The sequence below is a fragment of the Seriola aureovittata genome, chromosome 23, assembly GCF_021018895.1.
Source record: "Seriola aureovittata isolate HTS-2021-v1 ecotype China chromosome 23, ASM2101889v1, whole genome shotgun sequence".
Taxonomy (NCBI): domain Eukaryota; kingdom Metazoa; phylum Chordata; class Actinopteri; order Carangiformes; family Carangidae; genus Seriola; species Seriola aureovittata.
Window position 1 is genome coordinate 3146601 of NC_079386.1, and position 20141 is coordinate 3166741.

Below are 20141 nucleotides of genomic sequence, written 5' to 3' on the forward strand. Positions count from 1 at the left end.
TCCATGATGTGTCACCTTTAACCTTCACAAAAACTGCGACTGTAAAACACCTCAAAGATCGCAGGGTATTATTCACGACTGCTACTGTACTACAGGCTGTTTACCAGCGTGCAACATGTTGTGTAATGTTTGTAATTTCATATCAACACAAAAACAAAAAACACACCACATATAAAGTGTCACAAGCATTTTACACATGAATGAAAACCATAAACCAACACTCAGATGTTCATCCACGGTCTTGACTTGTGTTTATGCAAAATAAGCATGCTGCGCGTGTGTGTGTGCGTGTGTGTGTGTGTGTGTGTGTGTGTGTGAGACTTACGTAGCCAACATCTGGCCGGTAACAAGTGTAGGCTCCCAGAATGCTGTGCAGCACATCGTGATAGGGACCACCCTGATGATGAACAAAGGAATAATGAAGACAAAGGAACAAGTGGGCCAAAAAATACACATGCACCAACTTCATCAGATTAATGTCATCTTTTTAATATCTTTGGTGTTTTCTTTGGTGTATGCCATCATCTGCGTTCTGCAATGGGAACACATTTTAAGAAAAGGGTTTGCCATGATCAAAGTGCTGTCAGTGGTGGCAGAGCTTCTCTCACTGACCTGCTGGAAGATACACAGCTGGGGGAAAGTTCTGGAGATGTCCAGCTTGATCAGCTCCAGGCTCGACTCCCTGTCTGAAGAACCAGCATCTGACATGAAGACACGGCAGCACAATAAGAAATACACAGACAGCTGTGTGACTACAAATGGACAAAATTAAAGTAAGAGTTTGCATTCTGTCTCTACCTTCAGTTTCAATCTCTGGGGCAGATGCCGGTGTGTTCTTCCATTTCTCTTTGGCCCGGGACAGGCAGATGTTATACAGCTCTGCAGAGACCCGTCGCAACACCAGTCGATATAAGACAAGAGGGGGAAGACAGAGAACATGACGACTGGACAGAAACAACGTCAGGTGATGAAAGGACTCTGTAACTGCAACACTAAAGGTGATTAAAGGAAACATTTTCTCCTGCCATTTCAGAAGACATTTATTTTGTTGCAGCCCCAGCGTGTGCTCTGACCTGTGGCTGCCCTCTAGTGATGAGATGCAGGATGGAAATAATGAGCTTTGTGAGACATGATGTGGAGCCTCGACCTTGTTCAGCTGATTAATATCCTCTTCAGAGAAACTAGACGCCACGCAGACGGCTTGCAAGGAGCTGAACTGAGGACTGTCGGACTAATGTAAAGATACACTGTTATACACTCTGTGAGCACTTTATTAGGAACTCCTGTACACCTGCTTATCCACACAATTTTCCAATCAGCCAATCGTGTGGCAGCGATGAATGAAAAATCATGCGGATATAGGTCAGGAGTTTCAGTCAATTGTCACATCAAACATCAGAAGAATGTGATGTCAGGGACTTTGACTGTGGCACGATTGAGGCTGGTTTGAGTATTACTGCAAGTGATGATCTCCTGCGATTTTCATGCAACAGTTGGTGCGAAAAAAAAACAAAAAAAAAAAACATCCAGTGAGCAGCAGCTCTGCAGATGGAGAAAAAATACAAGTGAGGTCACAGGAGAATGGCCAGGCTGACTGGAGCTGACTGAGAGGCTTTTTTAATTTTTCCCTCCTTACTCCAGAACACACAGACCAAGATGTTGTTATTCTCACATAGAGAACACTGCACCTGCTTTTAAATAAATGCATATATATATATATATATATATATATATATATATAAATGCTCCCATTAAAACTTTTTTCAATACACACAAAAGACTCATTTCTCTTAAATTTGTTCACCAATGTGTTTAAATCTGTGTTAGTGAGCAAGATCATCCATCCACCTGACAGCATGATTACTGCACAGGTGTACCTGGAGCTGGTCACAATAAGCAGTTTCATCACACAACACAGTGCCGCAGAAGTTGCATGTTTTGAGGGAGCGTTCATCTGGCATGTTGAATGTCCATCAGAGCTGCGGGCCATGAAGTGAAAGGTCATTTCAGGATCATAAGACGCCTCCAACGGAATCTCCAAACGTCTGGCAGCACATCCAACTGGCATCACAACTGAAGACCACATGTAACGATTCATCTGCTGCCATCGCCTCATGTTGCAAGGATCTGTGCACAATCCCTGGCGGCTTAAAACATGCCAGTTCCTGCGTGTGCTGCACACTCACCACACGTCACCCACTGAGCGTGTTTTCGACGCTCTGGATCTGCGTGTACGACAGCGTGTTCCAATTCCTGCCAACATCCAGCGACTTCACACAGCCATGTGTCACGCTGCATGAGGCAAACGGTGGTCACACGATACTGACTGGTTTTCTGATCCGCGACTCCCCTCCTCCCCCCAAGTCACACAGTCCAGGGCCTAACAGATGTCTTTTTTTTCACAATTAAACTGCACATTGTAAAGTGGCCTTTTATTGTGACCAGCCCAGGACACGACTGCGCAATAATCAGCATCTTGATATGCCACACCTGTCAGGTGGATCAAGAAATGCTCACTAACATAGATTTAAACACATTTGTTAACAAAATTTGAGAGAAAGACATCCTCTGTGTGCTCAGAAAAAGGCTTAGATCTTTTATTTCAACTCATCTAAAATGGGAGCAAAAACAAAAATTTTGCATTTATATTTTAGCTCAGTGTAAATATAAAGCTGTGTGAATTCACTCAAAGCCAGTTAGCTAAACTATGTTTCATATTGCAATCCAGCAGATTATAAAGGATACAAGTCAGTGGCCCTCCGCTTTCTACTTATCAAATCAACAATCAGTTTTGATTTGGGAATCGATTCTGAGTGTGAGATTCCTGAAGCTTCCCAACCCTAACTTTTATTACACTTCTGTCCCATAATGCAGCAGTAATAGTAGCCACCAGGAGCATCAGAAGCAGTTGTGGCAGTAACAATAACAATAAGAGCAATAACAGAAATCCTCACAGTAGCATAAGCAATAAGACACTTTTCATCTAAAGTGGGGCAATACTGTCACTTAGCTGCTACTTATAAAAGACAGACAGCTTTGAAGGGACTGAGCTCTGTATGAATGTGTGTGTGTGTGTGTGTGCGTGCGTGTGCAGAGTGATAATGCATTAGCAATGTGCTCCATTTAAAAGGCTGAGGAGCAAAAGTACAGCCAGCTCAGCAGTAAGTGAGCAAGTGCTTATCTATAAGTAGCCCAGAGGAGCAGAGACACACAGAGTGTAGGGGCTGCCAATTTGAAGTTGGTGCTCCTTTAGCAAGTGGAAAATGAATCTGGAGTGTGTGGGTGTAATCTCAAGCCACACTCAAGAGAACTCATTGAAATGCTGCTTGTTCCGTCTTGTACCGTGGGACTCACTGGACCGTGCTCCTTCTTAATGGACACACTCTTCCTCCTCCTTCTATCCATCTCCCTGCCACTTATTCAATTACAAACACAGAGGCAAACTGCTACACCCGTCTGTGTGCATGTGGAACTTAGCCTGTACGCAACTATCATGATGAATGAACCGGTGTATGATTGATTTTCTTGACCATCACAGGTCAAGTACAGCTACGGCTGTTGATGTCGCTATGGTAACAGACCTTATGTGACATTTCCTCTCATTCTCTCATTCAATCTGAGATACACATTCACTCCCATGTACCGTGTGTGATGTTGAGCTCGTTCCCCACAGCCAGGCTCCACACTTTGCCCCTGACGCTGGGGGGGATGCCCTGCCACCAGAGGTCTCTCACTCGTCGAGATGTGCACCTGGAAGAAGGTTAAATGTGGGAAGAAGGTTATGAGGCCGCTCAACAATCGTGTTTCATTAAGGAAACTTTCAGTTATCGATTGGAACCACAAGGTGGCAGTCTTTTCTACTCTTTCCTTCAGAGCAAAACGGATCCTGAACCCATACATCCATATATCCAACTCATACATGCCCCTCTAACTCGTCATGTGCTATTTGTATTGTAAAATGGCACCTCATGTTTATGACGAGTATTACGGCCGCATTGAGAAAAAAAAATCTGAAATTTTGAGTATAAATTTATAATATTTCAGGAAAAAAGTCGCAGTAAGTGTGTTGTTTCAGAGGGGAAATATCAGAAGCTTTAAAATGAGGAACATGGAGCATCCTGTGAAGTTCTACTTTAGCACAGGTTTCCCTTATAAGGAGAAAGTTCATCTTTTGGCTCAGCAGCATCATCATCATCATCAGCATCAGGATATTGAAAAGATAGTGAAGAAACTTTGTCTGTTCTATTGTTAGACAGACAAGCAGCAGCTGCCAGAAGCAGCTCAGGCTGCACTGACTGTCCTTTCACTTGGTTGATGTAAATAAAAAAATGTTCTCTCTTGAAATTTTACATTTTGAATTCTTGTAAAATTTTGAATTTATTCTTGTAATATTATGACTTTATTCTCAAAATTTCTTTTTTTTCCCTCAATGAGACCCAACAATCTGTCGTACATGTCTGCCTTCCACCAAACGTCATTTCATTTTGATTTCACCATCACAGACTAATTTCCAGTGTTGAAATAAAATCATGAAACTTTTACTAGAGTTGTGGCGCTCTCTTGTCATCTCTCTCGTTTGGTATCAGGTGATCATCCGAGCTGTCTTAAGTCAGTCTTTGATGTTCCGATAAAATCAAACATGTTAAATATCATCCATAGATTTCAGTCTTTGCTGATGCAGAAAGTGAAACTCAATGACGTGAACACTGTCATCTTCTCCAGCACCAAACAGGAAGCAGCAAACTGAGCTGATTATTATCATTTAGGCAACTGGAGGCACAAGAATGTGAGATCAAATCATTACTACAAAGGCAAAACAGTAATTTTAGAAGATTCCCAGTCTTTACAAAATCTTATAGTGTGAGACTAAAAACTCTGACTTATGACACATCATCTTTAATTGTGAGAGGGTTTCAGACGTTAGTCTTTTCAAAGTCTTCCAGTGTGTATTAGACATAAGTGAACAAAAACAATCAGGGTAGGTTCATATTAGCACATGTGGCCTGTGTGTAGTGCTCAGCATCAGTGACACAACAAGTCTCCTAGTGGTTGAAGGGCCTTTTGGAGATTGTGACATACTGTACATTAAAGAGAATTAGTAAAGAAAGATGGCATAAGCAACATTTTAAAACAATTTTCATGTTTGGAAATCAAGTCATTATCGTAGTTCAAGCTCTTACACCCAGTGGGAGTGGCAGTATTTTGGAATATGGCCAGTATGCACGTCTAGGACAAAGGTACCGACATGGAGATTAATTAAAGTCAACATGCTGGAATGAGGCAGCCATGCTTGTAAGACAGGGTGTGTTTTTATCAATCTGATAATTAATCATTATCTCAACACATGACTGAGTTGCTGGTCTACAGCAGCTGCTCAGTATGTGCTCACAATACAGCGACTGTGACATCACAATAAATGCTAAACAGACATTTAATGATGATCAGATATACAGGGACAGTCAATTAGCACTCTCCCTGGTTGTAATATCCTGGTCACCATTTTACCATTTTTTTTTTTTTAATGGATCCTGAGATACTGACCATGTTATAAACTTTATGCTCAGGGCATCACACTTATACAGACGCATATAAATTTAATGTAATGAAATGAGAGCCTGAGCATTCAGGGCTAAGTGTATGCCAACATATACTGCTGCATATACTGCAGAGACGTACAGTCACATACAACAATGTTATAAGCATGTCCTTGTAGGTTTGCCAGGGTTTCATGTTTATCAGCATAAATCTGGGCATGTGTTAGTTACTGATAAGGAATCTGTCACTGGTTATTTCTACACTAAGCATTATACATTAGAGCAGTGGCATCTCTGGTGTTGAGGTCTGTCTTTTTCTGGGGCGGGTAATTAATCGCTATAATTGTTTTTTTCCAGTGATGGGGATGATTGTTGCATTTAAATGTGTGCAAATAGTTATTTTATACTTTTGGTTGGTCTGGAAAGTAGTTCTCTCATACACCCACAGAAAACAATAAGTATATTGTAACCTAGCAAATCCAAATGAATTTAAAATGACCCAGTTCATACAGTTAATTGCCGAGTCAGTGAGGGAACTTGACTGAATTTAATCCGACATGAAGCACTTCCTGGCTCCTCTCCCTCAACAAGTTCAGTCTTCAAAATATAATACCAAACAAGAGAGGGAGATGCACTGATGCGTAAAAACTCAGATCATTTGAATATCTGCCAAACAGAACAGATTTCCTCCGCTGGGTTCGGATAATGCGACAAAAGAGGTTTTGAAACAACATGAAGCTGCTGTTCTTTGTTTAAAGCACTGACTGCTCAGTGTCGATACAGAGATGGGATTCATCAGTACAAAGAAGTTGGGTGTATTTGAAGAAAAGGTTACAAACACTTTGAACATCAGCCTTGTTATAGTTCTAAGCTCCGTGACAGTGTCTGTACTCACATCGTACTCCAGTTTGGTAAGATCTCCTGGTTCCAGGTCTGGGCAGCTGAGCCGATGCTCTCCTCGAGCTTACACCGATCCTCCAGCTGCTTCTTCCTCTTCTGAGCCTCCTTCAACTCTACAGACAGGGGGGGTGAAGAGAGGTGGGTCAGATACAAAAACAGCGAAACCAGGCTGAAGACGGACAGGGACAGATTCAGGTTCCTGATCCTTTGTTTGTAGCTGTGGTGAATCCCTGAGCTCCAGGGATGAGCTTACACTCTGGAAAAGGATAGTAAGAGATCATTGATCCTCACCTCTCTTCTTGGCCTGGGCCACCATCTCTTCATACTGCTGTCTGTGTTTCTGAGCCTCCTCAGCTGGCTTGGCAGGCAGATTACTGTAACACACATACATGCACATAAATACATGGCTTAGCAGCTATGTGTTCTCTGAGCTTAACTTGCATTATTCATGTTGAGCATGTTTCTGTGGCATGAAGGAAGGAAATCATACAGAGAACAACAGGACAGGAGCCCTTCCCTGACTTTGGTCTTGTAACTTGTGTTTATGGAGTGAACTCTATACTGTGCTGTACATGTAACACAGCTGCATCATCCAGTGGTTACACAACGTGTTGGACCCATTTACTGCATTTATTATAATGCAACTGTGTTGTATTTGTGACGGCTCTAGCGCGGTGGATTGTGTTTGGTGTTGTTCCGCTCCAGGTGTCGCTCCTCCTCGGGTGGAGCAGGTTAGGTGCTCACAGCTGCTTCCACTCACTGATCAGTGGGAGTACAAAAGTGTAGAGAGGGAGCTCAGCCAGGGCCAGTGTGTGGGCGGGCTGTTACTCTTTGCTGTGCGAAGGAGGGTGTTAACTTATCTAACTTTCCCTGTTCAGTCGTTCTCCGACCAACGGTTAAAAACTAAATGTTAATTTTGTGAAAACCTGGCTGTTTAGTTTTGGTCTTATGTTATATAACGAGAATTAAGTTGTAATTTTATGAGAAAAAAGTTATAATATTTCAAGAAAAAGTAAAAAGAATTAAAAATGTAGAGAGAGTATCACAAACAACCAACCAAACAACCAGGTGAAAGGACAGTCAGTAGCAGCCTGAGCTGCTTCTGGCAGCTGCTGTTTGTCTTACAATAGAATAGACTCAGTTTCTTCAGTCTTTTCAGTGTCATGATGTTGAAGATGATGCTGAAGAAGATGCTGATGAGCCAAAAGATGAAGTTTCTCCTTCTAAGTGAAACCGGCAGTAACTAACAGGGCAAACAGGTGTGAATGAAAACAAGGCCTCCAACCAAAATATGTGTATGACCAATTATAATATCAAACCTGTAGTACAGTACCTGTAGTTGAGGTAAATAAAGGCTCTGTCACTATTAGAAGAAGCACAGTGGTTGAAAACTGTTGTGGAGCCACTGTAATCCCTGATGACGGGTTAGAAAATGTTTGCACCAAATCATTTTGAAAGAACGGCCAATGACAAAGTTCAACACTTGGCTAACCAATGGTGTAACATTATCACTCGCTCAACTCTATCACTCAGTCAGTCGCAGACATTTGCCGCTGTTGTGCTGGCCTGTGGCCGGTCCAGCCGAAAAGCAGGGTAATGGAGCCAGGCTGAGGGAGAACCATTAATCTTTCAGCAGCACTTCTCTTTTACCGACTGTCAGACAAACGGGGGACGCAGCGAGAGCCGGAACAATACTGAACAGAGTCTAATGACCCAGCAGAGGAGGGAGGGCTGGAATGAGGGGACGACGGAGACAGAAAGAAAACAGACATGGCTTTATTTTCTGAGAAAATTTTTTTTAAAAGCTCCACTCGCAGTGAAAGAGAATGAAAAATGTGGGACAGTCAGAGATCAAAGACAATGTGTGTGTGTGTGTGTGTGTGTGTGTGTGTGTGTGTGTGTTGACATACGCAGGTCTGTCCTCCAGTATAAGAGCAGTGGTGGAGAGCGGCTCAAAGTCCAGGTTTTTCCTCACACTCTGCCTGGGAGACGTTGGGTTGCCAGGTCCAGCTCTGCCACTCTTTGTTTCATATTCCTGACAACAGAAATGACGACAGATGATTCAGACAAATGGTCGTAAAAATAAAACTGCAAGTATAATTACAACAGTGTTACAGGGACACCATCAACACGCTTTTGAGGTCAGTTTCATTTAGGCTATATTTAGTTTCACATGGCTGGTGGCAATGACGTGTACACGGCATCTACACACAGACAGAGTGAAGAGAAAACAAGAGGGAGGGCTTGTACATCCACATTAAGTCACACAGAAACGTCTTGACAACCTTGTGTTCTTATGGCCTCTGAGCATTTGTCAGCTGGTGTCTAATGAGTGTGTGGTTTCTGCTCCACCACTGGGAGCGTGATGCAGGCCTATAGAAAGAGCAGGTCATGTGACAGTCAGTCTGTTACAGCTGAGGCCACAGAGCACTTTAACACGAGGCCAACTATCAGCTGATTGACCTACAGGTTTTGTGTGTGTGTGTGTGTAAGGTAGCAGCTCTGAGCTATCGGCACAGGCACACACACACACACACCCCACTGTGTATCCAAAATGTCCTCCAGTGTGTGTTGAACTGGTTAATAATGCAGGCTGAGGTCTGCAAGCAATCAGCTTAACGCTTTGCTACCACAGGGACTCTCACATTGATCAGGCAGGAATATCTATTCCTGTGTGTGTATGCATGACTGTTAGATTTAACAACATGCTGCATCACTGCCTGTTGTACCAGAGCCTGGTCTCCATTGGCCCCGGGAGACAAATAGAGGTAATTGAATCACGCTGAATTTTGCTTGAGGAGGGGGACGACAGGATATCAAGGTGCCAAATGTAAAAAGGCCCGTTAGTGGCTCTTTGAGGTTGTTCCGATGCTAATGTCAGCAAGCAACATGCTCATAATGACAGTGTTAATATGTTGACGTTTAGCGGAGAATATTCCAGTTTTAAGGAACAGTTCCAACATTTTGAGAAACACATTTATCTGCTTTCTTGGCGACTTAGATTATAACATTGAAAGTCTCACATCTGTCCATTAAATATGAAGCAACAGCTTGAAGATTAGCTTAGCTTAGCATAAAGACTTGGGTATGGTGTGATGGGTAATGGGTAATGGGTAGGTGATTGGTTCTGCATACCTTAGGTCATAAACCAAAGTACTAGATGCAGAATAATTTTGACCTGACAATGCTGCTAGATGAAATGTTCATATCAGATTTCATGGCAATCCATTCAATGTCAAAATGGTGCACCGACTGACCAACCAATGACCTTGCTATTCCTGAAGGGCTGGTGCTGGTACTGCTAACAACAAAAGTGACTGCACTGATGTAAAAGCAAAATAAATATCACATTCTCCATTGTTTAAGAGTGAGGACAGAAACACGCCTTAAAAGGTGATGTGTAAACCAATAAAGTAAACCTAAAGTGGACCAAATCTGCTGTAATTCAAGATTTAAATGAGTGAATGACTGCAGTGCAGGATTAGGAGCTAAGAGAATTCAGCTTTAAAGGAGGGAGCAACCACAAAGTAGCAGTCAACAGTATCTACTTATCTTAGAATGACAAGAGGTGGGAGGAGGAGAGGAGAAGAGAGGAAAGCCTGAGAGGAAAATGCCAGAGAAGTAGTCGACTCTAAAGACAGTAAGAAATGAAAGCACTGATGGATGAAGAAAGGATGAGAGGAGGATGTGAGAAGCTGGAAGTCAAAGTTTTAATGGAAAGCTGTCCACCACTGCTGGAACATGGAGGTGATTCATGCTCCACGACTGTCTATCCAGCCCTCACCCCCCTCTTGTCCCCCCCTGCTTTGACTGCATTGTATTCAGGATTATCAGCAGGCTGCAGGTTTGGTCCAGATCACCCTCAGGCCGCAGAGCCTCATGACAAGGCTTTGTGCTGATGGGCAATTTCAGTTATACTAAAACTGACACCTTCCACCTACAGCATCCATGCCATTAACGACTTCAGTTAAAATTAAACAAAACTTACATTTTTGTTGGTGAAATGACACATCTTATGGCACTCATGTTCAATTCCTGACTTCAACTTTGCCTTGAAAGTAAGTAGTGAAGTTAAATTGCATCCCAATATAAATCTAATGACACACCATTAACGTAAAAAAAAAAGCTTAGAGTACAAAGGAGCTGTAGGAGGGAAATGAAACTTCAAAGCAGCTCTAATCCATTTTTTTTTTGCATTAACAATGGATAAAATTATGATGCGTGTAATGTGAAAGGAATCGCTCTTTCACGTAACTGCAGTTCCCCTCTGCTTGGAAATTTTTTGCGTCTTTAAGCACATTGTTTTGGTTTTATGAGCCATAACTTTATTGTTTTGATCCAATCTCGCTGCTCTCAGCAACTTCATTTAGGCAGCTGATTTCAGTGATTCACATTACTCCAAATGTGTGCCAATGTTGCTCTGTGTCTGCTATCACATGAGCCCTATCAGCTTGATAATACGTCAGTATACAGCTTGTTCTGCTGCACAAAAGTTGCAATTTTTCATCACTATAATCAAATCAGCTCAAATACTAATGTGGTAAAAATCATGTTGGTGTCTTCCAGTTTATTTTAACTTAGGCCTCTTTTTTGTAGTTTTACCATCATTTGGAATAGTTATAATACTGAGTAAACAAACCAGCAGTGTATGTAGATTACCTAAATCAATTCATCTGGAGGCCAAACTGAATGTGTGTAAACCTGAAAACTAATGATCCCTTAGTGCATGAGAAAATTAACTACGTTAAGTAGACTCATGAATTTGGTCTATAACCTGTGATGGATGTATCTATCAAGCTAACCATATAGAATATTTTGCAAAGTATATTAATATGTAGAAAAATGAAAAAATAGTCTTGTTTAACCGCGGCTCAGTGCTTAGATGAACAGATGACATGCATGTAGTGCTGCTTGGTTTATTAAAGTCAGTGTGTACCCAAGGGAACAGCTGCAGGTCGATAAAAAACGTTAGCCGGAGCTTTGCACCCTGGGAATGGATGGATATTGCAGAGAGAGGGAGGGAGGGAGGGAGGGAGAGGAGAAGAGGGTGAGGGAGACAGATTGGGGGAGGGAGGAGGGAAAGGCAATCTGGCATCTGTTCAGCAGCAATGCAGGTGCTACCAACAAGGTTGAAACAGAAGACGGGATGTGTATGACAGTGTAGAGAGAAGAGTCTGTGGACAGGGAAACAGTCAGTAAAGGCTCACCACATCACTGTACATTCCTCTGTCACTCAACAACTAGTTCTACTGGTGAATCAGTACTTAAGCTGACAAGAAGCGAGCAGACAGAAGAGAGAAGGAAACAGATTACACATTATTACCTCCCTGGCTCTCCTCCTGGAGCTCTGTTAACCATTTCTGCTTGGACTCGTCCCCTTTAACACACAACTGGTGTTTTTCAACACTTTTGCATCCTTTAAATAATCTTGCGACCCATAGCAAATTACAACCATAAAGTCAACCTTTTTTTACTCAACATGCTTTTGTTACACATTTCAATCAACCTCTTCTTCCTGTACCAACTCCCTTTTTCCTTTACTCCTAAAACCAAGGCGTTTTCGATCTCCGCCCATACTATCACACCTGAAAACACATAAATACATGAGCAATCACGTGCACCGGGCACGCGCGCCATGGAGCCAGTGTCAACAGGAAGCAGATTGTTTACTCTGCAGTTAATTAGTTGCAAAAAAACAAATGCTATGAACGAAGAACAGCAAAGACAGTGTTAAAATGCAGAATTTAAGCGAATTACATCTGCTAGTAAAGACAACAAGGTCAGTAAGACTTGTATTCCACTATCATATTGCTTTCACCAGTTGTAGTCGAGGCTGATGAGACCCAATCAGGGAGCGATGGGGTGTCTATGTCATCATTTCCAAAAGTCTGTGTGGACGAGAGGCGAAAACGTAGTTGTTGGCTGTTAATGGCCATTATGATTGGCGCTTAGTAGCATCGCTCCGTGTGGTCCAACAAAGTCACAGTCTAAAGTTCTACTGTGGTAAAGTCTTATTGTTATGATAAAAAAAAAACAAAAAAACAGCTGGAGGTTCTGAGAAAAAAGGTACAAACTGGGCTTGAAAATACACCACTGTCGCAACTGTTGGTAAAACTGCCTTTGCATCATATCTTCAGGAAAACACCACAGGCTTTCTCAATAATGTAAGCTGAGAGATGAAAGGCCACAGCAGGGTGCTCAGCCTGGTTTCACTGCACGATGCCAAACTACTCTAAGTCCCAGCTCTTCACTGGAAACTGCTTCAGCTCAGAACAGAGTGGGAAGGAGTCAGATAGCAGTGTGGTGTGTAGCAGGCAGGTGTGTTTTGTTTGGCTGCTATCACATGAGAGGTTACAAGTTCACTAATCAGACCTCAAATTCCACGATTCTATTGACTTTTTTTTTTTTTTTTTTTTTACTGACAACACCACAAATTCCAGCATTCCCAGATGAAGTCAACTTGTGAACACATTGTGGGAAGTTTCCGACACCTTTTCATGCGTCTCTAAATTTGCCGCCGGTGGAGTTTGTCTCACAGGATCAACACTTCTAGATAGACAACCAAAGATTTCACCACGTGTCTCTCACAACGGTCAACTTTTACCTGCGACAGCCCTGGAACACTAATGGCTTCTTATTTATTGATTTATTTCTAATAGATACCCTCTGCAAATTGTCATTATCCCCTTTTTTTCCCCCTCTGTCTTTTTGTATTTTTTCCTACGTGTTTGTTGTATCCTCTGTATGTATTTTTACACTTGTCTGCACTTGTTTTGTAATCAGTTAAGAATCGGGTGTGAGATCTGTGTTTCTTCTTTATTGTTATTACATTGATATTGTTTTGATTTGAAACGCCAAGCAGTTCAGCAGTGTTTTCCTATGTACACATTAACAACTAAATAGCTTGTAGCAGTGAAAAAATAATTTGCATTGCTTCTCACATATCCTTTTAGAAAAATCAACCAAATCCATTTAACTTAGACCATATAATGCTTTAGTCTGACTTATCATATCTGGTCATTCAAAATAACAGGAAACTACAAATAAGACAGATTTGGGATGTAATAAATCATTGTTTACATAATCAAATATATCTGAATGAATGTTTTAACACGCAGCAGCTGACGCACTAACATTTGAACCGGATTTACCACAGGGGAAGGACGAGCACAAGCAGCTTTGTTAAGACAAAATGAAGAAAATGTACAATAACCAGACTAACAGATGGAACTAAATGCACCGGCACCAAAACACTCACGATATAACCCACTGCTTTTTTTTTTTTCCTTTTCCCTCTCTAAGCATGTTTCACTGGAAAGCAGTCCCACTGTTTCAGCTGTCAAATGAGCTGTGTCTCTTTAACTCCATCAGAGAGAGCAGCAGGAGGAAATCCCTTGACACGCTTCAAAAAGCCAAATAGAAGAAAGAAAAAAAAAAAAAAAAGTCGGTGCTGTCATGCGGCTGCTCATGCTTTTGTTGTACTAACTTGCAGGCCACAGGTCAAGTTACATGCAGTGATGATGGGTCAGCCCCTGGGTGGACATTAGTCAATCAACGCATCCAAAAAAAAAAAAATAAATAAATAAAAAAAACCCAGACATTTTCATCTTTTCTAGTGACTGAGACATCTTGACAATCATCACCTCGCTTTCACTCCACAACCACCACCAAGCACAGAGCTACAACCAAGCTGAAAGAGGCTATTATGTGAAACCCGAGCCGTCCTCTTCCTCTGCCGCCTCTCGTTCACGCTCTGACTACAGATGCCCTCTGATTCTGCCAGACAAGGAGAGAGACAGTGGGTCACCGTGCTCACCCGCTTGTGTCCTCACCGTGCAAATGCTCACTCACCATGAACGCTGCGTTTCCTTACAGACAGCCAGTCCTCCGGTGGGGGTTCGTTTTCCAAAACCCTAGCCTATCATCATCGCTGCCCCTCAGGGCTCACTCCTGGCAACAGGACACCCAGGAGGTGCGAAAGGAGGCCAGAGGGACAGTCAAGCTGCCGATAGAGGGACACACCCCGCATTGGAAAAGATGCAGTAGCAGCATGATACAACCCCCCCACCCCCCCTCTCGCTCATTCACTCACTCTCTCTCTCTCTCTCTCTCTCTCTCCGTCTCTCTCTCCGAGCAGTGACGCTACGCTGAGCGGCTCTGCATCAGGTCTATTGCTGCTGCTGCTGCTGCGTGTCTGTGTGTGTGTCAGCAAATCAGCACCACCGTGTGTTATTAGTCATCGCTACTGCACTGAAGGAGTTCTGTGCTCTGCTTTGTCCTGTCAGCCATTCTAATCAACCCCAGAGTAACGGATCGTGTTTCAGCCCCTCAGCTCTCTGCTGTTAATCCAGTCAGGACTGAACGAGCAGCAGCAGACGAAGCCCCTAAACAACTTAACATCTTGTATATCTTGTGCTCTAGGACAGGGGAAGAGGCTGTGAGACCGCCCTCAGGACAAACCTTGGAGAAAGGCGTCCTCTCAACCCACCCTAGTTTGCTTGCTTTGTTTCGCTCAATTCCCGGATGCCTATGGAATCATGATTATGTAGACACTCAACAATTGAGCCATGATAGTCTAATACTGGTGTAGAAAAAAACTACTGTATCTCTGAATTGACTGTATCTCTGATGATTAATCTCTGAGATGATGAATGTGACAACTCAATTTACTGTAGAAAACATCAGTTATCACAAGTTTCAGCCTAAATTACATATAACCATCTGTAGTGGTTCTCAAAATCCCTCATTTATTTAAGTTTAAAAGGGGGTTTAAATGACTTTACATTCAGATTTAAACTCCTGCTGGGAATATTATCCAATTTCAATTCAGCCTCATGCCAAGATCTCACACTTGTCTCGGCTGCCACACATTGATAATTGGAGGCTTAGCAGCTTACAGAACACATAATTTTTTCAACACCGAGTCCCCGAACTCACAGCGATGCAAAGTGGTGTAAATTAGAATATCAGACTTGATTCACTGTGTTGCTCTCAAAAGGGGAAACGTTGCTGGTTGAAGTAGCACAGTGCGCACCTGTATAATAACCTAGGCAAATAAAGCATTCCACACACACACACGCACGCACACAGTTTACTGACCCCACCTTTGAATAGCAGCGTCAGTGGCGACACAAAAGCTTGAAAGCCTATCCTTGTTAACCCAATCCTGCGGTCCAATATAAGGTTACAGCCACAGATGAGATGGACCGAGGATTTAAAGCACACGTGGGTGTGTGCAGCGAGTGTGTGCGTTTGAGTGTTTGTGTGTTCACATGCACTTGAGTAAGATATAGCATTTCAATCCTGGCGTTCTAATTTCAAACCAATACCACAAAACGGTCAATATTTACAGGGATTGAAATAGTGTGCGACATGTTAGAGCATTGATATGTAAATTGTAGATTACTGCACATTAACAGGTATCAACAGCACAAAGAGCAAAAAGGAGAGGGCTACTGCCCTGGTGTCAGCCACATGGTAATAACAGGCTTCTCCACGCTCTAATTACGTGCTGCCATCTTGTTCTTAGGTTTGTTTTATCAGTAGAGAGCTGCCATCGTCTTTAATTGGGCCTGAGACACTTTGCTGTTTGCCTTTGAATGGTACTGGGAAATTATAAGTTTCCAGTCACCAGCTGGCTATCTAACAAAGTGCTCTCAACGACCTTGACATTTTGAATTTCAGCTGGCTGAGCGACACAAACACTGCATCACACGCATGTGGCACGTTACCGCTGCAGTGAGGTTAGAGTCTGACACAGAAAAACGGCAGAATTCAATTGCATGGTTAAAAAGTGGCTAGTAGTAACCCATTTTCTTTTAGATATAAATCTACATCTACATTTTTAGAGTTTTGATAAAGCTACTTGACGCTGTTGCTCATGACGCTACAAGCTACTTTTCTTTGGAAGCAGTTAAGATACAGCAGAATTACACTTCTGTTTAAAGAGGGAAGCTAACCTACAAACTACTCCGATAAGGCACCTAACTACATTGAAGTTACTGGACAACAAGAACCATCTAATGTATATAATAAACAAATGCACTCATTATGTTGTGCTATATTAGACTTACTTCTGGGATTTTTTAAATTTTTTATTCAAGAGAAATAAAATTTATCAGCGTAGCATTTGGTGAGTGTGGTAAGTACAGCTTGCTCCTGTTGGAAAGCTCGTGAAGCTTTTCACAGTTTGACTTGAGATTTTTAAGCTTTATTTTTTATTAGCGATGCCAGCCAGGTCTCCTTCCTGGCATTTAAGTTAGGTCAAGTTTTGTTGGTAGTTTTCCCTCCCTTGTTGAAAAAGAAAACACAAGCACAAAATTTTATTGCAATAAACAAAAATTGCTGTATATTGAAAGATATTCACTAAATATTCCCAAATCCCAAAGTCCCAAAACCAACAAAGACCCTTCTTACTCAAAATTCCACTTTGGATTTTGGAGTTATTTTAATTTTGCTAAATCACTGTTGACAAAAAAAAGAAAATGAAACTTAATTCAGCTCGTTTTGAGAAGAAAAGTTAAATTAGTTCGGTTCAGCCTACTTGGACACAAACACACTTGTGTTGTCAGTCAATCAGTTAATCAGTCCAGTCCAGTCAACAAGCGATCCAGTCCAGGAAATTGCTGGGAGTGGAGGCTAACGTGGATGTATTTACCAGAGGCAGCGATGACAACCATTGATGACAATGATCGGCAGGGGATTTAACGACCTTGCTTTTGTTCACCGCACATGAGCGTGTCGGTCCGCGCCGCTCATGCTGCCCCTGCTCTCTTCCTCTACTCAAACTGAATGAGGAGACAAAGGGAAGCGTCTCATGGTGGCGCAGAACGTGGACAAACAGTTGAGTGCCATGTGGTAAGCGTTGTTTCCGGGAAGTGTATACTGTAGTGACGTCCAGGGTGTCACATGCAACATTAATTAGATGGCAACACCATTTTGAAAATAACTAAGCTAACAGTGCTACTGAGAAATGAAGTTTAAAAAAATCCACTGTGTATTAATAAACTTGCTGCTAAAGTTTTTACTCCATTAAAAAGTTGGATGATATTGTCATTTCTCACATGCTACCAAAGCCATGACTGTATACTGTGTGTACATTCATTTTTCAGGTGAAATATTAGCCAGGTCAACACTGAAGACAAAAACACATTGAGCAGCTGTTTGCTTTTCAGCCTGGGGCTTTCTAATATTAGCTGTACAACCTAAATGTCACTGATGGGAGGGTTGTTGCTCGGGGCATTGTGCTCCTGGTATTCAAGAACACAACAGATTGTCACAATATGTTCTCAATATTTTAGACTCCTTTTAAAGTCCTGGTCCACAGAGATTACATAACAGAATCTCAGCCGTTATCTTTCCTGAGCAGGAGTCATAATGTTAGTATACTGATTGGTTTTTACTGTCCCATGGTGCAGTAATGAGCTCTGTAAAAAGGCATTATTGCATCAAAAGCTGGTTGCTCATGTATATGACCTTTGAACAACAGCTGTTCTGCGGCACAAGCTACTGCAGCACCATTTCAATGGACCTTTCGAACCATTATTAAAGTCTGACTAAAACTGCGCAGGACAGAAAGGGAAAGCTGGGAAACAAAACTGAAACTCCAGTTTAAAGACACTAGTAACCGTGACAAAGTTATATACAGTTATGCTTATGAAGCAGTCAATCAGCTGTTGTAATGTGTGTCTGGTAGCTTTACATTTCACCTGACCATGAGGTCACGCGACCCACAGCAGCAACTTAAACCGCAGCTGACAGCCCATGGCAAGGCCAGTAAAAACTATTCATGTGACACTTGTGGAGGGCAAACATGTGAATCAAAGAAGTATGGACCTTATTAATTAATTAAGTGGAATTAGAAGTATTTTTTATATATATAGGACTAAAAAAAAAAAAGTTTACTGTTGGATTTTCTTTCAATACACAGTTAGAAAGGATCAGCTGTTCAGAGGAAACAACACCCCTCAGTTCAAAGTCAGGGCGACCATGTTCTCTGTGATAGGCTCAAACAAAGCATACAGAAAACCAAACGAAGTGAAATAAACAAACCTATTTTTGGCTCATGCGACTGATGTCTTCTTTAGGACAGAACACAGAATGCCGCTGAGCGCAGCCTCAGATGTTGCCATGTAAACAACAAGCTACACTATGGTTCAGCAGCTCTTTTTCAACACTAAGCAAGTCTGGTCTTAAATATTTCAGACAAGTATCTCATTAATTTTCAGTGGAGATATGACTGCAGCTGAACTACATCTGAACTACATCAAAGAACAGACAAACTTAAGAAATGTGAAGCAATGTTAAGAAATCACTTGTATTTGATTGATATAGAATGTCAGATAGAAGAAAACATCTGAGCATCAGTTATTGAAAACGCACTTACTATTCTGAGCTGTAATACTAATAAAGAGACAATTTAAAATATTACACAGGCTTCATTGAACACCACGATTGTTTAGCGACAGGCTTGGTCTAAGCTCTTCTAAATGTGTTGTATGCAATTCAGAAATTGGCACATTCTGACATGTGTTTTTGGAAATAAGCAAATATATTTCTGTCTGAATTAGAGCTGCACAATTAATTCAAAATCCAATCTATATGGCCAAGAGCAATATCCAAATTGCAGGAGCTGCAAATTTTTTTTTGATAAAAGTAAAATGTGTCACAGCATTGTTGTGCATTCTTAGCACTATAAGTGCTGTGGTGCTACAGAGACGCCCTGGGCTTCGCATCATATTCTCCAGACAAGGAACATGATTGTTTGGTGCAAGACAAACAAAAACCACATAATTTTTTTTTTTTTCCCAGTGAAAATGAAATGCACAAACAACCACTCCAATTGAAATATCTGCCAAAATAATGGCAATATGATTTTTTTTGCATATCGTGCAGCCCTTCCTTAACCGACCCCAGTCAGAGAGAGTAGTAAACAGGCCCGACCCGAACCTCACAGGCATTCTCTTTTTTATGTCCAAACCAAACACAAGCCCGATACAGTTAGTGTAACCTGAAGCATATTTTACCCTGTCATGCAGTTGTTGTTACCATGGCCACTGCTTGCCTGTTTACACATGTGGGCATCTTGTGAACGACTGTCAAAAGGTCGACATGACCGAACCCGACCCAAACCTGAACACCATTTCTACATTTTGTCTGAATCTGGACCCACCTTTAATGTCCCATTGGGCTCAGGTCAGGTATCCATCATCTAGTTTTTGACCTCATCATCTAATTTCTTACCCAATTTCCTCCAGCTACTAGGTGTTTTATGTTCAAGTAAATGTAGTCAGTAAGAGGGGCTCTTCATGATCCCCAAAAAAAATATATTCTACCTTTTGTATTTTCTTAGGGTCCTTGATGGAGCCTTCCCGTGGGGGGACTTTCCCAAACAGTTTCCACCCTGGATCTCTCTGCTCCACTGGCCGACTGTCCTTCACTCTCCTGGCAAACAGGCTCCTGAGAGAGAAGCCAGACAGACAGCGGGAATTAGTCATGAGGACAAATAAATGAGGTTATTATAACACAGAGCAAAAAGTGGAACACAAGCCGCGGAGCTGCATAAATGTGTGTCCTTATTACTACTGACCTAAGCACTTAAAAGGAATCAATGGATTTAAGAACAAAGCCATACAGGCCACCCAGAGAAGAACCTATGTCCACACTAATACATTTTCACTTTTAAACAGTGTTTTAAAATAAAAAGGA

The 20141-nt window shown here is 41.9% G+C and overlaps 1 protein-coding gene across 4 annotated transcripts in view; it reads right to left on the minus strand.

Annotated features, from left to right (window-relative positions):
• Positions 1–20141, minus strand: part of tbc1d14 (TBC1 domain family, member 14) — a 43325-nt gene that overhangs the window by 8919 nt on the left and 14265 nt on the right. For 2 of the 4 annotated variants that reach the window (XM_056369124.1, XM_056369127.1), the window contains 8 exons: positions 19769–19892; positions 8345–8469; positions 6726–6808; positions 6430–6547; positions 3644–3750; positions 799–879; positions 613–701; positions 326–397 (listed from right to left, as the gene is read on the minus strand). In XM_056369124.1, the coding sequence (XP_056225099.1) occupies positions 326–397; positions 613–701; positions 799–879; positions 3644–3750; positions 6430–6547; positions 6726–6808; positions 8345–8469; positions 19769–19892 (799 nt within the window). Of the gene's footprint in view, positions 1–325; positions 398–612; positions 702–798; positions 880–3643; positions 3751–6429; positions 6548–6725; positions 6809–8344; positions 8470–14285; positions 14495–19768; positions 19893–20141 lie in introns of those variants that run through there. The other 2 variants (XM_056369126.1, XM_056369128.1) reach the window with 2 other exon arrangements.